Consider the following 18,830-nt stretch of genomic DNA (forward strand, 5'->3'; position numbering starts at 1 on the left):
CGTAAGGGACAAGGCCGGAGACCTTTATTGGATGCCCGTGGTCTTCGGGCTCTCAGACGACACTGCATCACTCATCGGCATGATTGTGTCAATGACATTACTAAATGGGCCCAGGAATACTTTCAGAAACCACTGTCGGTAAACACAATCCGCCGTGCCATCAGCAGATGCCAACTAAAGCTCTATCATGCAAAAAGGAAGCCATATGTGAACATGGTCCAGAAGCGCCGTCGTGTCCTGTGGGCCAAGGCTCATTTAAAATGGACTATTTCAAAGTGGAATAGTGTTTTATGGTCAGACGAGTCCAAATTTGACATTCTTGTTGGAAATCACGGACGCCGTGTCCTCCGGGCTAAAGAGGAGGGAGACCTTCCAGCATGTTATCAGCGTTCAGTTCAAAAGCCAGCATCTCTGATGGTATGGGGGTGCATAAGTGCATACGGTATGGGCAGCTTGCATGTTTTGGAAGGCTCTGTGAATGCTGAAAGGTATATAAAGGTTTTAGAGCAACATATGCTTCCCTCCAAACAACGTCTATTTCAGGGAAGGCATTGTTTATTTCAGCAGGACAATGCAAAACCACATACTGCAGCTATAACAACAGCATGGCTTCGTCGTAGAAGAGTCCGGGTGCTAACCTGGCCTGCCTGCAGTCCAGATCTTTCACCTATAGAGAACGTTTGGCGCATCATTAAACGAAAAATACGTCAAAGACGACCACGAACTCTTCAGCAGCTGGAAATCTATATAAGGCAAGAATGGGACCAAATTCCAACAGCAAAACTCCAGCAACTCATAGCCTCAATGCCCAGACGTCTTCAAACTGTTTTGAAAAGAAAAGGAGATGCTACACCATGGTAAACATGCCCCGTCCCAACTATTTTGAGACCTGTAGCAGAAATCAAAATTGAAATGAGCTCATTTTGTGCATAAAATTGTAAACTTTTTCAGTTTAAACATTTGCTATGTTATCTATGTTCTATTGTGAATAAAATATTGGCTCATGTGATTTGAAAGTCTTTTAGTTTTCATTTTATTAAAATTTAAAAAAACGTCCCAACTTTTCCGGAATTCGGGTTGTATGTAACCATTTATGAGAAACCGCAATCATGAAAAAACATGAAGAATAGATGAAGGTATTGTATTTTTATGCCAAATTGTATTAAAATGCTATATTAATAACTGGAAGTAGTAATTCAGTATCGCGTTACTCTTGAATAAATGTATGTGTTTGACAATACCAGTGTGAAACAAATTATTTACGAAACGCTTAAGCAGTATTTGATGTTTATTTAATTTTTCTTAGAATAGTTAGTTAAAATCATTTGTACAATACAGACAAGGCGATGATTTGTGTAATGTTTGTTTGTTTGTTTGGTCAACCAATAACTGTTACTTTTTGCTCTTTTCACGTGTATATGTAATAAGATCAAAATCACGTGAGAGACAAACTATCTGACATACAGTTTTAACATTCGAATGTTCTGCAAAGCCCCTCACAGATTTCTGTTAAGACACATAGTTTTCCATCACGTTGGAATTAATACTGTGCATCTTGTCCTCTGGAATCATTAAGTGGAAGCCACTGTGTCATATAAGGATGCCGAAAGAGTCTTCAGCTCGAGCACAATAGCACATAAAAGTTGAACTCAATGAAGAACAGTAAACATATAATCAGAACTGACCCTGGTTTTATGGTTTAATATTTATCTGTGCACATTAATCCAAATCGGTGTTCAGTCAAAGTACAGTATATTAAGTATCCTGTTTCACTCTGAAATACATCAAATTACAGATGTAAAATGGGATGTAGGAAATCTGATACTTTTTTTTTCTTGAATCTAGTGTATTTAGCATTTGAATTAAATTGTACATAATGTTTTACGAAATTAAATTCATTAAAACTATAGAACAAGATGTGCATGGAAAAGTGAATAAAAATAGATTTGTATTTCAATGGATTATTCCATTAAAACAAGAGTATACATTAAGCTAGTGACTGTTTTGCTTGTTTTACAATAGTCTTTTACATTTTGCCATCCAGATGCTGAATAAATCTAGACATTATCTTACAAGAAATTTGGTCACATGTTATTGTATCCAATTTCGTCAAACATCTTGTAACTTAAATTGCCAGTTAATTATTTAGTACAAAACTTTTGAGTTTTTATCTGTCCATCCAAGTAGATTAAGAAAATTTTTAAACATAAGCTGTAGACACAGTGTGACTTCAAAAGCTGGTTAACAGCTAAACATTTTTGCAGAAGCTGGGTTACAAATGACTTGGGTTCAAAATAATTGCTGACTTCAATCTCCAATATCCTATTGATCCCAAAAAATGTATTTCTGGAAAGGTCAAGATGATCTTGTATCGTCATGCTTGATACAGCCGAGTCTTCTGTCATTTCCATGTTCTTTGAAGATAAATGAATAGGAAAATGATTTCTTCATGCAAGAAAGCTTTTCATTTACAATGAATGTCTCAAATGTCTCAAATTCTTAAACCTTTGTCAAGTAGCTTTGTTGCTCTGGAGTCAATAAGTCCCCTTCATTTAAACTTTCCCATCAGCTCCATAGCTGGGCAGTTCCACCACCACACTGGACTGATGGATGGGGTACGCATCAGTCACCAGCAGGCTTTGCTCGGTCACATCTGCTACAGTGAACAGAGTCTGCTCCACTCCCCCATCAGTCCTTCCAGTCTGTTCATCACTCACTGCTCCATCAGTCACTGAACACGTGGCCTGCTCTCCTCCTGTTCCTCCAGCAGAGGCTGAGACGACCTGTTTCACAACAACGGCCTCTGGCTGGTTAACCATGTCTGCTGGTCCTGCGTGAGCCTCTGCCTGGCCGGGAGGACTAGATGAGGCAGCTGCACTCTCATCCTTCACTACCAGGTTACGTAAGCGTCTCAGTTTGGGGTTGTAGTTCTCCACACGGTTGTGGATCTGTGAGTGTCGTCGCAAATGTGCCTGTCAAAGGCAAGATAGAGATGCTGAGATCTTAGACATAAACTAGGAAATTATTTTTCTGATATCTTAATCCATAAATAAATCTGATTCATACCTGTCTGGTGAACTTGTAACCACATTCAGAACACTCAAATTTTCTCATGCCTTTGTGACGTCGTACATGAACACGAAGCTGCTCAATGGCTGATGGGGCATTATGGGATATTTAATTATTATTCATTATTGATCACTTTAAACTATTGCTATATATATATATATATATATATTTTTTTTTTTTTTTTTTTTGTCAAATCAAATACATATTGTATAATGTACATAAAACATGCTTATTTTAGCTAATTTAATAAATGTTATTTCATGTAATATAAATTCTATATAAATTGTATATATATATATATATATATATATAAATCTATAATGAAAATAATATTTGTTGTCAAATAAAATAACTCAAATGCAATTCTCACATACACACACGCATCTTACCTTTAAAGGTTTTGTTGCAGATGTGGCAAAAGTGTGGTCGACCTTCTTGGTGTTTGCTGGCTATGTGCCGTAAGAGAGGGCCTTTCTCAGTAAAGCGTTGCTCACAAAACTCACAACTAAATGGCCGTTCTCCTGTATGCGTGCGGTGGTGTTTGTCCAGACTTGCTGCTCACACAATAAGCAAACATCTTGTTAACAATACAAAACTAACAGAGAAAATGCATGGTTTCAGATTTAAAAATGAACTGGAAATCAAAAAGGCCAGAGTTAAATCACTTTGGCTGTAAAATTACCTTGTGTGCGAAATGTCTTGCCACACAGGTGGCACTGGAAAGGTTTCTCTCCAGTATGTGTTCGAAGGTGCATGTTCAGATTGGTTTTCTGTGTAAAAGCATGATTGCAGAACTCACATACAAAAGGACGCTCATTTCTGGAAAGAAGCACAACAAATACAGCTCAGCACTAATCCACTCAGTTAACACAAACATTCAAAATGAATTACACACATCACAAAAAGGTTATTTCTTGTCCAGCTTTCTTTCATTCACATCGTCTGTCTTTTCACCACATGCATGCATAATTCTAGCATTGGCTAAAAGCCTCGCCTTTCAATAGCAGGCAAAATATAATTAGCAATCAGTTTAAACAATAAATAAAGCATGTTTCAGTACTTTGTTTCTTTATGGTAATATTTAATGATGTCCTATGTTAACCTGTGAATGGCTTTGATGTGCATTTGCAGGCCGTTGCGGCTGGACGCCCGATGACCGCACTCCTCACACACAAAGAGTTTCTCACCACGATGTTTGGCTGACTCGTGTAGACGTAGCTCAGTGCGGGACAGGAAGCGCTTGGGACACAATGGACACTAAACGAGACACATGAAAAATAATCCACAACACAAAACATTACATTTAATCAGTAATAGCTGATTTTGTGTTTAGTTTTGAATGGCAGGGCATTATGGTATGGCAAACAATTTATGAGCATTAGAGTCACTTAACTCCATGTGGTTTGGGAGCTCCGTGTACTTTAATCATGTGGATCCTGAGGTCTTTCTTCTGCATGAACTGCTCAGGGCATGACGTGCACTAATATGACAAGTAAAATTACATTGGGACAATGTCTGTTGACAAAAGGTCATATCTGGCCTCCACAATAGATGACGTACTTTATTGGGCATCTCTCCTGTGTGTGTGACCATATGAACACGCAGCTCATGTCGCTTTTTAAAGGTCATGGTGCATTTCGGACAAGAAAACACCTGGAACAAACCGAAAGTTGCATTAAGTAAATACTAGCAATAAACCAATAACAATATTGTTATTTTATAGTATGTATTCATATTGTTAATTGTCTCCCGCTATCAAACTCACCATTTCTGCTCTGATAAGACAATTCCTGGCTTCATGCTCCAGAAGGTTTTCCTTCCTATAGTAGCACTTCCCACATTTAGCACATTCAAAGGGCTTCTCTCCTGTATGTCTCCTTGCAGAAAGCAAGATGGAAGGAAAGACAGAACTTTGCATTGAGCCACGATCAGTCATATTAATTACTTATAAAAAATTACAAAAAAATTATTCAATAGCAATTACACACACACACAAAAAAAAACACCAGCCTCTATATATAACATTAATCTTATATATGTATACAACATTTTTTTATATAGAAATATACACTACTGCTCAAATGTTTGGGGTCAGCAACTTTTTTTTTAAGAAATTAATACTTTTATTCAGCAAAGACACATTAAATTGATCAAATGTGACAGTAAATACATTTATAATGTAACAAAACATTCTATCGCAAATAAATGCTGTTCTTATGAACTTTCTATTCACCAGAGAATCCAAAAAAAAACATGTATCGCCATTTCCACAAAATTTTTGTGATTACAGCAATCAGCATATTAGAATGAAGACTGCAGTAATGGCTGCTGAAAATGCAGCTTTGCATCACAGGAATAAATTACATTTTAAAATATAATAAAGTAGTTATTTTAAACTAATATTTCACAATTTTACTGTATATATATATATATATATATATAAAATTAACAAAGAGGAAGATACCTGTTGTGTACTTTCAGGTAGTACTTGCTGAGGAATGTTTTATGACATGTAGGACATTGGACAGAGCCTTTCTTGCTGTCTTTAGATGTTCCTTCCCCATTCTTTTTATTGGTACTTCTTTTGTGTCGTTTGCACGTTCCCCGTGGAGTCTTTGAGGTCGAGCAAGGTGAATCATGAGGCACATAGTCTTCATCGGTTCCCACATTAAGAATATCCATACTGCCACCTCTGTCACTGTCATCATCATCCTCATAGTCAACAGATCCATCCACCTGCTAATGCAGAATTAATAGAAAATGTACAACAGATTGCAAGTAAAATCAAGAATTTTGATTTGGGATGAAATCAAACCAGGTCAAGAATTGTACACATAACGCATAATACACTATTATAGCAACTTTCATAATCAATGCATTCAATTTTCATTGTCAGATCAATGCAGAGATGATCAAGTTTAAATTATTTTAATTGAATAAATGACTTCTGGTTGAAAATGGATTACCTCAGTCTCACTCGTGTCTTGATGTTTGAGGTGATCTCCGTCCTCAGTGGCAGCAGTCTCCTGCTCTTTGTCTTCTAGAGATGATGGTTTTCTTCGTCCTGCTCTCTGCCTCGTGTTAGTAGACATGTGACTTTCCCCGACTAGTCGATTGGGCCCTTTTACACGCCTTCCAGAACGTGTGGTGGAAGTCGACGTTGAGGCAGGAGGGTCATCATCGCTAGCTGTGACCACTGAACCTATCTGGAATGCATCAAGTTTATTTTTTGTCCTCAGCCAAGAACTAGTCTTTGCTTTCGGGGTGTGATCAGGCTGAGGGTCTGCAGATATGAGAGTCAATAGTTGTTTGGACGTATCATCTTCACTCGAGACAGGTGACTGCAAAGTCTTTACACATGGCAAACTCTGGCAAGGTATGAGAGACTCTGGCACTGACAGTCCGCTAGCTGCATTCTGAATCTTTTCTAAATTGCTATCATCTAAGTGGAGTTCACCAGTATAAAAAAAGTTAAGAAGTAGCTCTAGTCCATCATCAGGACACTCTATTGGCAGGTCGATCTGTACACATGGTGTGTCTGAACTGGAGTCTTGGAATAAGTGGCTGAAGCAGGCAAGAACATTGCGATGGGCCAGATGCACCTTCCCACTGACTGTGCTCAACATGGCATCACAGAAGTGGCCAAGACCCCTCTGATGGTTGAGCAAGGATAGCACCCACTGAGCGTGAGAGGTGCCTTGAGCAGGTATCTCCATCTAGAAAAGCAGGAGACATCAGTTTCATTTTATTAGTGATTTTATCAGAATTAAATTCTAGATAAAGACAACATAACATACATTTATAAATTAACAAATGTATGCATTAAAATGAAATACTTAAATGATTCATATAAACATTAAATTAAAATGCAAATGATTTTTACTAATTCATGAGCATTTATAATAATAAAAAAATGCTCGATCTCATAGTTATAATACATTTGTTTAAAATACAATAAGAGTGTGTCCTGGTTTTATTACTATACTGTAATTATTAATAATAAAAAAAGTAAATCATGAAAATCTTCCATTATTGTAATACAAGAAAATGTTTTTATTGCAGTAGCTCACTTATTTTGGTTCAGTCCACAGAGAAATAATTTAAATTAAATATTAAAATGATAAATATTATATATTTATGTTATAAATAGTAAATTATACATATTAACGTTTTATTTATTTTAAATAATTTTTACTCATTTTGTTCGTGATTGTTCGTGCTCAGAATTATAATAAATTTGTGTAAAATACAAAAACATGTATTTGTTATGTTTTTATTAATTTACTAATAAATGTTTTATGCAACTTTACATAATTTTAGAAAATCATGAAATACTGCAATTACAAGCATAGATGTTTATAGCAATAATTTGCTTATTTTGGCATAGTCCAGTTTATTACAAGTACACAAAATAATTATGAACATTTTAATTTAGATTAAATATTAAAATTACAAACAAATACTAAATACATACATTTGAAACTACAACCCGAATTCCGGAAAAGTTGGGACGTTTTTTAAATTTTAATAAAATGAAAACTAAAGGAATTTCAAATCACATGAGCCAATATTTTATTCACAATAGAACATAGATAACGTAGCAAATGTTTAAACTGAGAAATTTTACACTTTTATCCACTTAATTAGCTCATTTAAAATTTAATGCCTGCTACAGGTCTCAAAAAAGTTGGCACGGGGGCAACAAATGGCTAAAAAAGCAAGCAGTTTTGAAAAGATTCAGCTGGGAGAACATCTAGTGATTAATTAAGTTAATTGATATCAGGTCTGTAACATGATTAGCTATAAAAGCTTTGTCTTAGAGAAGCAGAGTCTCTCAGAAGTAAAGATGGGCAGAGGCTCTCCAATCTGTGAAAGACTGCGTAAAAAAAATTGTGGAAAACTTTAAAAACAATGTTCCTCAACGTCAAATTGCAAAGGCTTTGCAAATCTCATCATCTACAGTGCATAACATCATCAAAAGATTCAGAGAAACTGGAGAAATCTCTGTGCGTAAGGGACAAGGCCGGAGACCTTTATTGGATGCCCGTGGTCTTCGGGCTCTCAGACGACACTGCATCACTCATCGGCATGATTGTGTCAATGACATTACTAAATGGGCCCAGGAATACTTTCAGAAACCACTGTCGGTAAACACAATCCGCCGTGCCATCAGCAGATGCCAACTAAAGCTCTATCATGCAAAAAGGAAGCCATATGTGAACATGGTCCAGAAGCGCCGTCGTGTCCTGTGGGCCAAGGCTCATTTAAAATGGACTATTTCAAAGTGGAATAGTGTTTTATGGTCAGACGAGTCCAAATTTGACATTCTTGTTGGAAATCACGGACGCCGTGTCCTCCGGGCTAAAGAGGAGGGAGACCTTCCAGCATGTTATCAGCGTTCATTTCAAAAGCCAGCATCTCTGATGGTATGGGAGTGCATAAGTGCATACGGTATGGGCAGCTTGCATGTTTTGGAAGGCTCTGTGAATGCTGAAAGGTATATAAAGGTTTTAGAGCAACATATGCTTCCCTCCAAACAACGTCTATTTCAGGGAAGGCCTTGTTTATTTCAGCAGGACAATGCAAAACCACATACTGCAGCTATAACAACAGCATGGCTTCGTCGTAGAAGAGTCCGGGTGCTAACCTGGCCTGCCTGCAGTCCAGATCTTTCACCTATAGAGAACATTTGGCGCATCATTAAACGAAAAATACGTCAAAGACGACCACGAACTCTTCAGCAGCTGGAAATCTATATAAGGCAAGAATGGGACCAAATTCCAACAGCAAAACTCCAGCAACTCATAGCCTCAATGCCCAGACGTCTTCAAACTGTTTTGAAAAGAAAAGGAGATGCTACACCATGGTAAACATGCCCCGTCCCAACTATTTTGAGACCTGTAGCAGAAATCAAAATTTAAATGAGCTCATTTTGTGCATAAAATTGTAAACTTTCTCAGTTTAAACATTTGCTATGTTATCTATGTTCTATTGTGAATAAAATATTGGCTCATGTGATTTGAAAGTCTTTTAGTTTTCATTTTATTAAAATTTAAAAAACGTCCCAACTTTTCCGGAATTCGGGTTGTACTTATACTTATTTTATTCATGGATATTTATGATAAAAAAGAGTTAATGCTCAGAAATATAATACATTTGTGTAAAAGTACAATAAAAAGTGTGTCTGTTCTGGTTTTATTATTATACCGTCATTATTTATAAATGTTTCATTAAGATATAATGTTTGTAGAGTTCGTAAATCACGAAAAACTGCAATTATCGTACTACGAGCACAGTTGGGTATTGCAAGTTCTTGCTTATTTTGGCACAGTTCATTTTATAAAACAGTACACAGAATAATTCTGCACGTTTTTATGCATGCATGCTCAAGAAAGTTTTCCCACATGATGCGGATGACTTTGGTCAAAGACTACTTGATCAATTAAAACGACCTTAACGTTAATCACGATGCTCGCTTTTTAATGACGCTCCCTAAACTACCCGCCGCACAATCAACCGTTCACGACTCACCTTTAGCGTACATTAAATCATTGCTCTCATCTTTCTTTTCATATGCTGAAAGCCCACATATATGCGTTATGTAACCTACTGAGTAAATCATAAATAACACAGCGTCAAAAGCTTAATTTAGGCGAAAGAACAAGAAGCCATGTTGAAACAGAAACAGGAAGTGACGTTAAACATGTTGGACCTCTCCGTTAGCTGGCCGTTCACCCCATTACGCTGGGAACGAATTTCTTCAAATATGAACTGATTGAATAATTTGGCTATTATAATCAAACTGCACATAAATTCTTCAATTTTATAACATGTTTGAACGTTATGGTGACGTATTTTATACCGAAGTGGATTTATTCAGGATTGTAGTATAGAATCAAAGCTCCTTTGAACTCCGTAACATCTGTTGTTGTCCATCACTCGGCACGCACGCTAACCGTGAGCGCACGGCGCTGCACAAAATTGCTTCCGTTATCCACAGAGTTGTATATTTGACATGGGTTACACTTTTTCTTCATATTTACGCTTTCAGACCTATTCATTATACAGTGACAGTGCGGTCTCAAAGCAGATGAAAAGTGGGAAATTAGCAGCTTCGTCTCGATCAGTGGAGGAGTGGAAGCACAAACAGCATCGTGCCTCGTGAAGTGATGCTCAAAGCCAAGCACAGAGAAACAACAGCTGCTTCACACAAAATCCATTTCTGATTTGATTCGAATCTGTTTGAAGTATTACCGGTTGTAGCTGCTTCTCACTTTAAACAGGTACGTTACGTGAACTAACGACAGCCCTGAAACTTGTTTTCTGTATCATTTCACAACAACCAAATGATCTTACTAGTGATTAGTAATAATACTGTGTGAAACAATACTTTACTAACTGCATAAAGTAAGCCAACAGATAGGAACAAATCTATTATGTTAACTTGACCAAACCAATTAGTGATATTTTGTTTAAACTTTTCATTATTCTGTCTATCTAGCCGTCCACTTGTAGGTTTTTTTTATGCATTTCTCATTTAGACAAAATCTATTTAGTAACTCCAGATGTTCTGATTCTGTGATCACTGCATTTCTTCATTCACAGGTGTCTCCCTGCCCTGGATTTATGACGTTTTCAGTCTTGTTGGAGTTCATTGGATGACAATGAAAGTACACAAGGTTTCTTCTCGGTCCCAACATGAGCAGCGACATGCCACCAAGCGCCACAGCAAGAATAAATGGCGCAAAAAGATACACAGTCTGGACTCCGCTCCACTAAACACAAGTACTGGGACTGCAAAATTGGAGAAACCAATACCCAAAAGGGAGAAACCCACATTAAAACGTTTGAAGAAGTTGTATACGAAGCCTATCCCTGAAAACAGCTGTGCCGAGCAGAGAAAGGTTAAGGCTCATGTCCACACAAATGGAGGCACAGAGCTGGATGGCAGCAGCAATTCAGTGGACTCGCAAGAATGGAGTGAATATGCCAATAGTGTTCTTCAGAATGGAATGGAGAGTTCAACCTCACCTAAGACAGACCAGATGGAGGAGGACGGTCTTCAGTTCCATGCCCACTTTGACAAGACCCACAATCATGCTGTTTTAGTCATGAAACAAGGCCAGGTAGACTGCTTACCTCAGCTATACACTTTTAAATGCTAGGATTTCATATATATATATATATATATATATATATATATATATATATATATATACACACACACACACACATACATATATATATATATTAATAATATTGTGAACATTTGCACTTGTGTCACTTACTTATATTGATCCTCCATCACTAGTTTCTATAACTATACTGACTTTTGTGTCTGATATTTGTGCAGGTCTTGTGTTTCCGTGGGAAGTGCCTGCTCACTTGCCTCTATGGTCATGTAGAGGTGCTGGGCTTCACCATAGAGGAGGGCCAACAGCCTTACCCCCTGTTCTCACCACCGTCCCACTGCCCTCTCACCATCACTGCCTTAGGAAACAACCCCCCCTCCAGCAAGAACAAGAAGGAGGGGCTGCTGCAAGCAAAAGCTGTTGTTCGCAAATATTTCTCCTCAGGTATCATCAGAAGCAGTGTCCTCCCTTCTAAATACCTTTTTTATTTTTATATAATTTTCTCACCATCATATCTTACATAAAGGAAAGATATTGCAGGTAAATGGGGTAAAGATGCAATTAATAGATATCACCATACTTTTCTAGTTGATTGATTACATTACATAATTACAAAAAAAATTATTGCAAGATTGCAGAAACGTCTTGTTTAAATATACATTTAAAAATTATACATTTTATGAAATTTGCATACATCTTCAGAACGGTGTTCCAGAACAGATTTTGTTGGTTTTTACAGAGGCAGGTTTCAATCACTCCATAAATCAGAAAATACTGTTAACTGCCAAAAAATAATAATAGTTATCATTGTGTTTTAGGAATACAATTTCTGTTACATCAGGCAAATTATATGTGAACAAACCCCTCTGTAATATCAGCAAAAAATATAGATAGAAATAAAACTGGAAAGTTAAGTGTATGTAAGTGTTACTAAAGTGGAGATTTCTGGCTCAGTGCATGAGAGAAAACGTGTGCACTTTAAAGGAATAGTTCACCCATAAATGAAAATTTGCTGAAAATGTACTCTGGCAGTCCAAGATGTAGATGAGTTTTTCTTCATCTTCTTCAGTTTTTGTGAAATTGAACATTACATTATTTCCTCACCAATGGGTCCTCTGCAGTGAATGGGTGCCGTCAGAATGAGAGTTTAAACAGCTGATAAAAAACATCACAGTAATCCACAAGCAATCTAAATGACTTCAGTCCATCAATTAGCAACTTGTGAAGTGAAAAGCTAAGTGTTTGTAATAAACTCATCATTAAAGGGTTAGTTCACCCAAAATTAAAATTAGGCCATAAATTACTCACCTTGAAGTCATCCTAGGTGTATATGACTTTCTTTTTTCATATGAATCCATTCAGAGTTATTTAAAAAAAAATGTCTCTGATCTTTCAAGCTGTTTGATGCCACTCAGCAGTTGTTTCACTGCATCAGTTCATGAGAATTTTAATAAAGAGCGCTCATCTATTAAAAAATTGTCTCACATGGCTCAGGGGGATGAACAAAGGCCTCCTGTAGTGAATTGATGCATATTTGTAGGAAAAATATCCATATTAAAAACGTAATAATTACTTTAATCTAGCTCGTGCTCACTGTTGTAAAACGGAAGCAGTTCAGGGGGAATGACGTATGAGGTCAGCTTTTTATTGATTTTATTTTGACCATTTTATCAGCTGTTTCCTTTTGATGGCACCCATTCACTGCAGAGGATCTGTTGGTGAGCATGTTGTGTAATGCTAAATTTCTCCAAATTCTCCAGACATGTTCGGATAAAGAAGAAAAAAAAACATCTACATCTTGGATGGCCTGAGGGTAAAGTGCAATAAAATAAACACCTAAATGTGTATTTTGGATACACGAAAAGCCAAATAGCCGGAAATGTAAAAAATGGGCCAGTGCAGTTTTTGTATGCAGTGTCTTGCCTTAAATTAATTTCTATCTACACTAAAGTCTATTTTTCTTTAATGTTCTGTTGCGATTTATTTTTTTATGTCTAGAGCCGAGTAAAAAGCTCATGAGTGAGCTGGACTCTGACTCATGTGTGGTGCTTCTGGAGCCTCTGAACACGCCTCTCACCCGCGTTCTCACCAGCTTCTCAGAACTCTCAGAGATCTTTGGTCTCAACTCGGTAAGTTGGTGGCATTTCAGATTTTGTATGTTCATGTTTAAAGTAGCTGATATGTATATGGTTTGTGATGTTCAAATACATTCTCAGTTTAATATCCAGTGGCAACTATGAGTAAGCCATTTGAAGGAAGAATGTAAACACTGTGACTCTGTGACGCTTTTGACATTGTTTGTTTGAGCATCCTGGCATAGCAACATAGATATATTTGTGTCTGTGTTTATGCGTCTTGCAGAAGGAGCTGAAGTCTCAGGCTGCCGTCTATAATCCTGTTCTGTCAGCTGTCGGTGTAACAGCTCTGCGTGGACCTTGTGCACAGGGTCTGGTGATGTCACGTAGCTACAGAGAAGCTATAAGCAGTTTGCTCAGTGCCTGGGCAGGTAAATGTTAACCGTTTTGTTTTCCTTATTTATTTTGAAGGAATATTTAAAGGAATAGTTCACCAAAAAATAAAAATCTTCATAATTTACTCTCCCTCATGTCATTCCACACCTGTATAATTATATAATTAATAATATAACGATCCCTCAATATGGATTGACACATCAAATCTTTAATGATATGATGTATTGATGCAAAGACATAAAAAATCGTAACCTTGTAGTATATGTAGACACTTATTTTGACACTTTCCATATATTCACACGATGTCCGTCTACACGAATACTTAAGAGCTTGTTTTCGCCTGGATGAACAAATATAGACAAAATTACATAAAATGCATGTCTTGGTGATTATCCTTGTAAACACAGTCGGTTAGGCATATGTTTTAATGTAAACAGTTTAGAAAGAAAACGCATGTGTATCAGTATATTGGATCCGTGCCACAAAAAAAAAAAAGTCTAAAATAAAATTCTTTATCATGACGTATTTTTGGACTGATGCGACTTCTACTCATGTGCGACTTATAGTCCGAAAAATACGGTAAATACAGTTTTGCCCCTCTTTAATGTGGCATGACAGATCACACAGTTCAATGCGAACCGATCATTTCTTCCTGTTTACTACTAGTTATAGCACGAAACAAACATAAATGGACATCATAAGGTATGTTAAAAGAAAAAGTAAAACTTACTGAAATGTATCAATCATCATAGAAAGACTACAATAAATCAGCTTGTTAACAGTGTCACGTAATGTACTTTTCACGTAAGCCATTCAGTGTCCAAAAAATGTTTTAATATAAAATGTTTTTGTCCATAGGGGAATTTGACCGCTGTCCCATAATTCTTGTGTGTGGGGGGAAATCCTCTGGCAAATCCACCTTCAATCGACACCTTATTAACAGCCTGCTCAATCAGTGAGTTCAAGTGGTTAATTTCATCAGTTAAGTAATAAGAGGATAAATTGAGAGTAATCTTGTGTTTTTGTTGTCTAGCCTGCAAGCAAAGTTATATAAGGAATTGACATATATTGTAATTTTAAAGTGGTATTTTTGCTGTCTACCTTGTTGTGTGTGTAGTACTGCAGGTGTAGAGTATTTGGAGTGTGATCTAGGCCAAACTGAGTTCACCCCTCCTGGGTGCCTTTCCTTAAGCACAGTTACAGAGCCGCTGCTGGGTAAGTATCATTCTCCATATCCATATAGCCACAGGAGGTACATTTAAAAAGATTCTGTTAATTCAAAAGACCATTGTACAGCAAATATTCAAAACTCTTACATTTAGCATATGCATTTATATGTTATATGTTTGTAATGGTGGTGTTCTTTCTTAGGGCCTCCTTTCACACACCTGCGTGACCCAGAGCACATGGTGTACTATGGTCAGGCAGATTGTCAGGCTGACATCGATCGGTATCTGGAGTCTCTCAAATCCCTCTGGCGCCATGTCAGTGGAGAAAGTCCTGTCATCATCAATACTATGGGCTGGATCAGAGGTCAGCAAATACAAATATTGCACATAAAATAGGAATATTGATTTGACCGGTATATCGATTTATTTATGGATCTTGAATATTTATGCAAATATTAGGACTATCATTCAGTTTAATAACGTGATTTACTGAGTCAGATGGGTCAGAGGAATAATTAAATGGAGTATTTTTTTTTCTTCTAAAATTTGTAGCTCTATTAAATATATTTAATATTTATAATTTTCTTTTTAACAGATAATAATAGTTTTCATTTGAGTTTCTGGTACTGACATCCTAACACGTGTATTTCTCTCTTTCACAGGCCATGGCTTTCAGATACTGGTCGACCTCATTCGCCTGTTTTCTGTTACGCATGTAGTGCAGTTGAGTTATGGAAATGCACCACAGTGTCAACATCTTACCCCAGACTTCCTCAGAACTGCCCACGGCTGGCAGACACACCCACTGACGCCGCCAACCCTGAAAGAGGAGCCAGCCAGTCACCTCTCCACTCGATCTCATGTGTTACTCAGTGTCCAGTCAGAATTTGAAGGTGCTGGGACATCTGGAGTAATGTAAGCCGGCCAGCTTCCCCACTTTGGATTTTAACTGTACCTATTATCAGTTGGCAAATGATTTGGTGAACACGTAACTGATTTGGCAGTTACGTGGGGCGGCAGTGGCTCAGTGGTTCATGTAGGTTGTCTACAAACCGGAAGGTTGGTGGTTCAATCCCCGGCTCCACCTGACCAAGTGTCGAGGTGTCCTTGAGCAAGACACTTAACCCCAGCTGACGAGCTGGATGGCGCCTTGAATGGCTGACACCGCAGTCGGTGTATGAATGAGTGTGTGAATGGGTGAATGTGAGGCAACTTGTAAAGCGCTTTGGATGGCCATGTGGTCTGTTGAAAGCGCTATATAAATGCAGTCCATTTACCATTTGTAAAGTATTAATATTAGGGCTGCTCCGGTCACGATCGGCCGATCGTTAATGCGCATCTCGTCAGTAAAGCCGGTTCTCTAATCAGCGGTAAATTCCCTCAGGTGCGTGATTTCACATAGAGAAGCTGTTACTACACAGAGCCGTAGTTAACCGAGAAGATGCGCAAATAAACGCTGGAAATGAATGTGGATTTGCGCAACTTCTCAGTGAACAATTTACCGCTGATTAGAGAACCGGCTTTACTGACGAGATGCACATTAACGATCGGCCGATCGTGACCGGAGCAGCCCTAATTAATATCCAGATATGTATGATCAGAACTTAAGTAAATTCCCATCCTGTATTCCTCATAGGCAACATCAGCGCAGTAATGAGCTGCGAGACCTGGCTCTGATCAGTTACTTCAGTAAGCTGCAGTCTCCAGAACCTGGCCCAGTCCTCCCGCTCCACTGCTTCATACCTTACCAGGTTTTATTCTTTGTTAAAATTATATTTTATTAAATTTTCATTTAATTTTTCATATTTTATTTAATTTTAATTTTCTTTTATTTTTTCATAGTTTTTCATTTTATATTTATTTTCTTATTTTTAAGTTTTATTTTATTTTTATTCATTCTTTTGATTCTAGTATTTTACTTTTTATGCTGATTATGTATGACTGTTATATATATATATATATATCATACCATTTTCATTTTATATTTATTTTCTTATTTTGAAGTTTTATTATTTTGATTTTATTACGGTATTTTATTTTTTATTCTGATTATGTATGACTGTTATATTATTTATTATTATTATTATTCGATTTATTCTGATAATGCATGACTCTTTCAAGTGAAAGTCTTTTTGTGCTCTATAATTGCAGGTCCCACTCTCAGCAGTGGCTATAGGGGTAACACACTGTGAGGTGGCACCCAACAACATCCTCTATGTGGCCAATGCCAGTATAGTGGGATTATGCTGTCTGAGTGAAAAGGTTGTGGGCAGAGAAGGTCCTGTTGTACTCTCCCAAACTCCTATGTGTCAATGTGTGGGCTTAGGTGTGTATTCAGGGCCTTTAATATACGAATCTGAGATTGAATTGATCGATCAAATTACATTGCATATGTAGTGACATTACAAATATTCATTATACATTAATACAAGACTATGTAATCTTCCTTAAAAAAATTTACCTGCTGTTGTGTTTTTAAGGTGTTTTGAGAGGGGTAGACATGGCACGTGGTTTGTACTTTCTGGTTTCTCCAGTGTCCCCCTCTGTCCTGAGACATGTGAACTGTCTCCTGCTGGGAGAGATCACTCTGCCTAAAATATTGCTCACCAAGCAGGTACGTGAACCAGCACCATACACTATCCTTCATAGGTATGGGGTTAATAATTGTTTTTTTTTTTATGTTTTTAAAAAGTCTTCTATGCTCCCCAAGGCTGCATTTATTTGAGTAAAAATAGTAGTATTGTCCAGAAATCATTTTAATATGCTGATTTGGTGCTCAAACATCACAGTTACAAAATGTACTGCTTAATTTTTTTATGGATATAATATTTTATTTTTGTAATATTTTGTTCAGGGTTTTTTAATTAAATAATTTCAAAAGGTCAACATTTATTTGAAGAGAATATTTGTAACAATGTGAAAGTCTTTATTAATTTCTTAAAAAAATATATTCTATGGACTTTTTAAAGAAATTACAAACTTTTCAACAGTAGTGTAGATCATGGACATCCATGAAATAACCAAAGGGTGCATTTTACAATTTACTCATTGAATATAAGGGTCCAAATGAGATATAATAATTTGTGTGATGGCAAAATGGTTAAGTGTTGAAGGTTAACAAACCTAATGGGTATTTGTTGTTATCAATTTTACTTAACCTCTCTCTTTCTCCAGCATGGCGTTGAAGGAGATTTACCTTATGTCACCACAGACTACAGTTTTGAAGTCCAAGGGGCAGGAAAGCTTCACATCTACAAAGGACTGACAAGGCCTGGTTTTATAAAGTCAAATAACTAAGCTCTTCTGTATAAACACTGCTTTCTGTGAATGACATTTCTATCCTTGTATTTGTTTTATACCCTAAATATTGAGGTCAAATTTGCCATTGAATGTACAAATCTACACAAGTATTTTGGCTTTTGGAACCGTATACTGGGTAGATGGAGTGTATGAGTTCATATACTGTTTCTTTATCTCTTGTTGAATGGCTCCATGTTTAAGATCCAAATGGGAAACTATTGTCTTGATTTTCTGTACTGTCACAGATTGTCTATGTCATTAAGGAAATGTCAGAAAGAGTCTTTGTTTTCTTTTACCAAGTCACATTCCCAAACCAAGACAATGCAGGCTGTAAAATATTAAAGTGGGTTTCACTTTTGTCAAGAAATTAGTCTCTCATTGACCATCTTTATTTATTTATTTATTTTTTATTAAATATTGAGAAGTGAATAGAGCAGTAAACAAGTTTGTGCTGTACAAGATGGTACTGTAGTTGTGGTACAAGTTGGCGCTGTTTTGCTATTATCACTCAAGTACTACTTGGCATTATATAAAATATTGTGAAAACATTGTACACCCACATCAGAGCTCTGACCCACACACGGTGATATAATACAGAAACTATAATTAAAAAAAAAAAATTTAATTTTAATTTAGAAATTCTATTTTTTATTTGTGACTACATTGCTTTATTCTTTGATTTTTAAATC

General features: G+C 36.8%; 2 protein-coding genes across 3 annotated transcripts; one reads left to right on the forward strand and one right to left on the reverse strand.

Annotated features, from left to right (window-relative positions):
• Window positions 1-1,935: 1,935 nt before the first annotated feature.
• LOC132129759 (telomere zinc finger-associated protein-like) lies at window positions 1,936-9,746 on the reverse strand. Of its 2 annotated transcripts, XM_059541500.1 has the most exons (11): window positions 9,594-9,746; window positions 6,036-6,779; window positions 5,534-5,808; window positions 4,835-4,946; window positions 4,630-4,722; window positions 4,463-4,549; window positions 4,172-4,326; window positions 3,752-3,888; window positions 3,459-3,623; window positions 3,067-3,155; window positions 1,936-2,972 (listed from the first exon to the last, which is right to left on the reverse strand). In XM_059541500.1, exons 2-11 carry the CDS (start codon window positions 6,693-6,695, stop codon window positions 2,553-2,555), a joined length of 2,193 nt encoding a protein of 730 aa, XP_059397483.1. In that variant the 5' UTR covers window positions 6,696-6,779; window positions 9,594-9,746; the 3' UTR covers window positions 1,936-2,552. The 2 variants fall into 2 exon arrangements, with proteins under 2 accessions (XP_059397483.1, XP_059397482.1); XM_059541499.1 differs by lacking the exon at window positions 9,594-9,746 and having other exon boundaries at window positions 6,036-6,785.
• Window positions 9,747-9,882: 136 nt separating this feature from the next.
• LOC132129760 (polynucleotide 5'-hydroxyl-kinase NOL9-like) lies at window positions 9,883-18,508 on the forward strand. The gene is made up of 13 exons (XM_059541501.1): window positions 9,883-10,352; window positions 10,675-11,195; window positions 11,423-11,645; window positions 13,200-13,330; window positions 13,563-13,707; window positions 14,531-14,627; window positions 14,790-14,887; window positions 15,044-15,205; window positions 15,504-15,756; window positions 16,478-16,592; window positions 16,993-17,167; window positions 17,322-17,455; window positions 18,016-18,508. Exons 2-13 carry the CDS (start codon window positions 10,728-10,730, stop codon window positions 18,136-18,138), a joined length of 2,124 nt encoding a protein of 707 aa, XP_059397484.1. The 5' UTR covers window positions 9,883-10,352; window positions 10,675-10,727; the 3' UTR covers window positions 18,139-18,508.
• Window positions 18,509-18,830: the final 322 nt, after the last annotated feature.

Source organism: Carassius carassius, chromosome 46 (assembly GCF_963082965.1).
Source record: "Carassius carassius chromosome 46, fCarCar2.1, whole genome shotgun sequence".
Taxonomy (NCBI): Eukaryota; Metazoa; Chordata; class Actinopteri; order Cypriniformes; family Cyprinidae; genus Carassius; species Carassius carassius.

What these genes read in the sequence shown, in the direction of transcription:
- LOC132129759 (XM_059541499.1), bottom strand. Translation starts at nt 6,785, where the DNA reads ATGGAGATACCTGCTCAAGGCACCTCTCACGCTCAGTGGGTGCTATCC. An exon ending in TACCTGAAAGTACACAACAG is followed by an intron (nt 4,947 to 5,533) that starts GTATCTTCCTCT and finishes GCTTTCTGCAAG; the next exon opens with GAGACATACAGGAGAGAAGC. An exon ending in GTCTTATCAGAGCAGAAATG is followed by an intron (nt 4,723 to 4,834) that starts GTGAGTTTGATA and finishes GGTTTGTTCCAG; the next exon opens with GTGTTTTCTTGTCCGAAATG.
- LOC132129760 (XM_059541501.1), top strand. Translation starts at nt 10,728, where the DNA reads ATGACAATGAAAGTACACAAGGTTTCTTCTCGGTCCCAACATGAGCAG. An exon ending in AGATCTTTGGTCTCAACTCG is followed by an intron (nt 13,331 to 13,562) that starts GTAAGTTGGTGG and finishes TGCGTCTTGCAG; the next exon opens with AAGGAGCTGAAGTCTCAGGC. An exon ending in TACTATGGGCTGGATCAGAG is followed by an intron (nt 15,206 to 15,503) that starts GTCAGCAAATAC and finishes TCTCTTTCACAG; the next exon opens with GCCATGGCTTTCAGATACTG.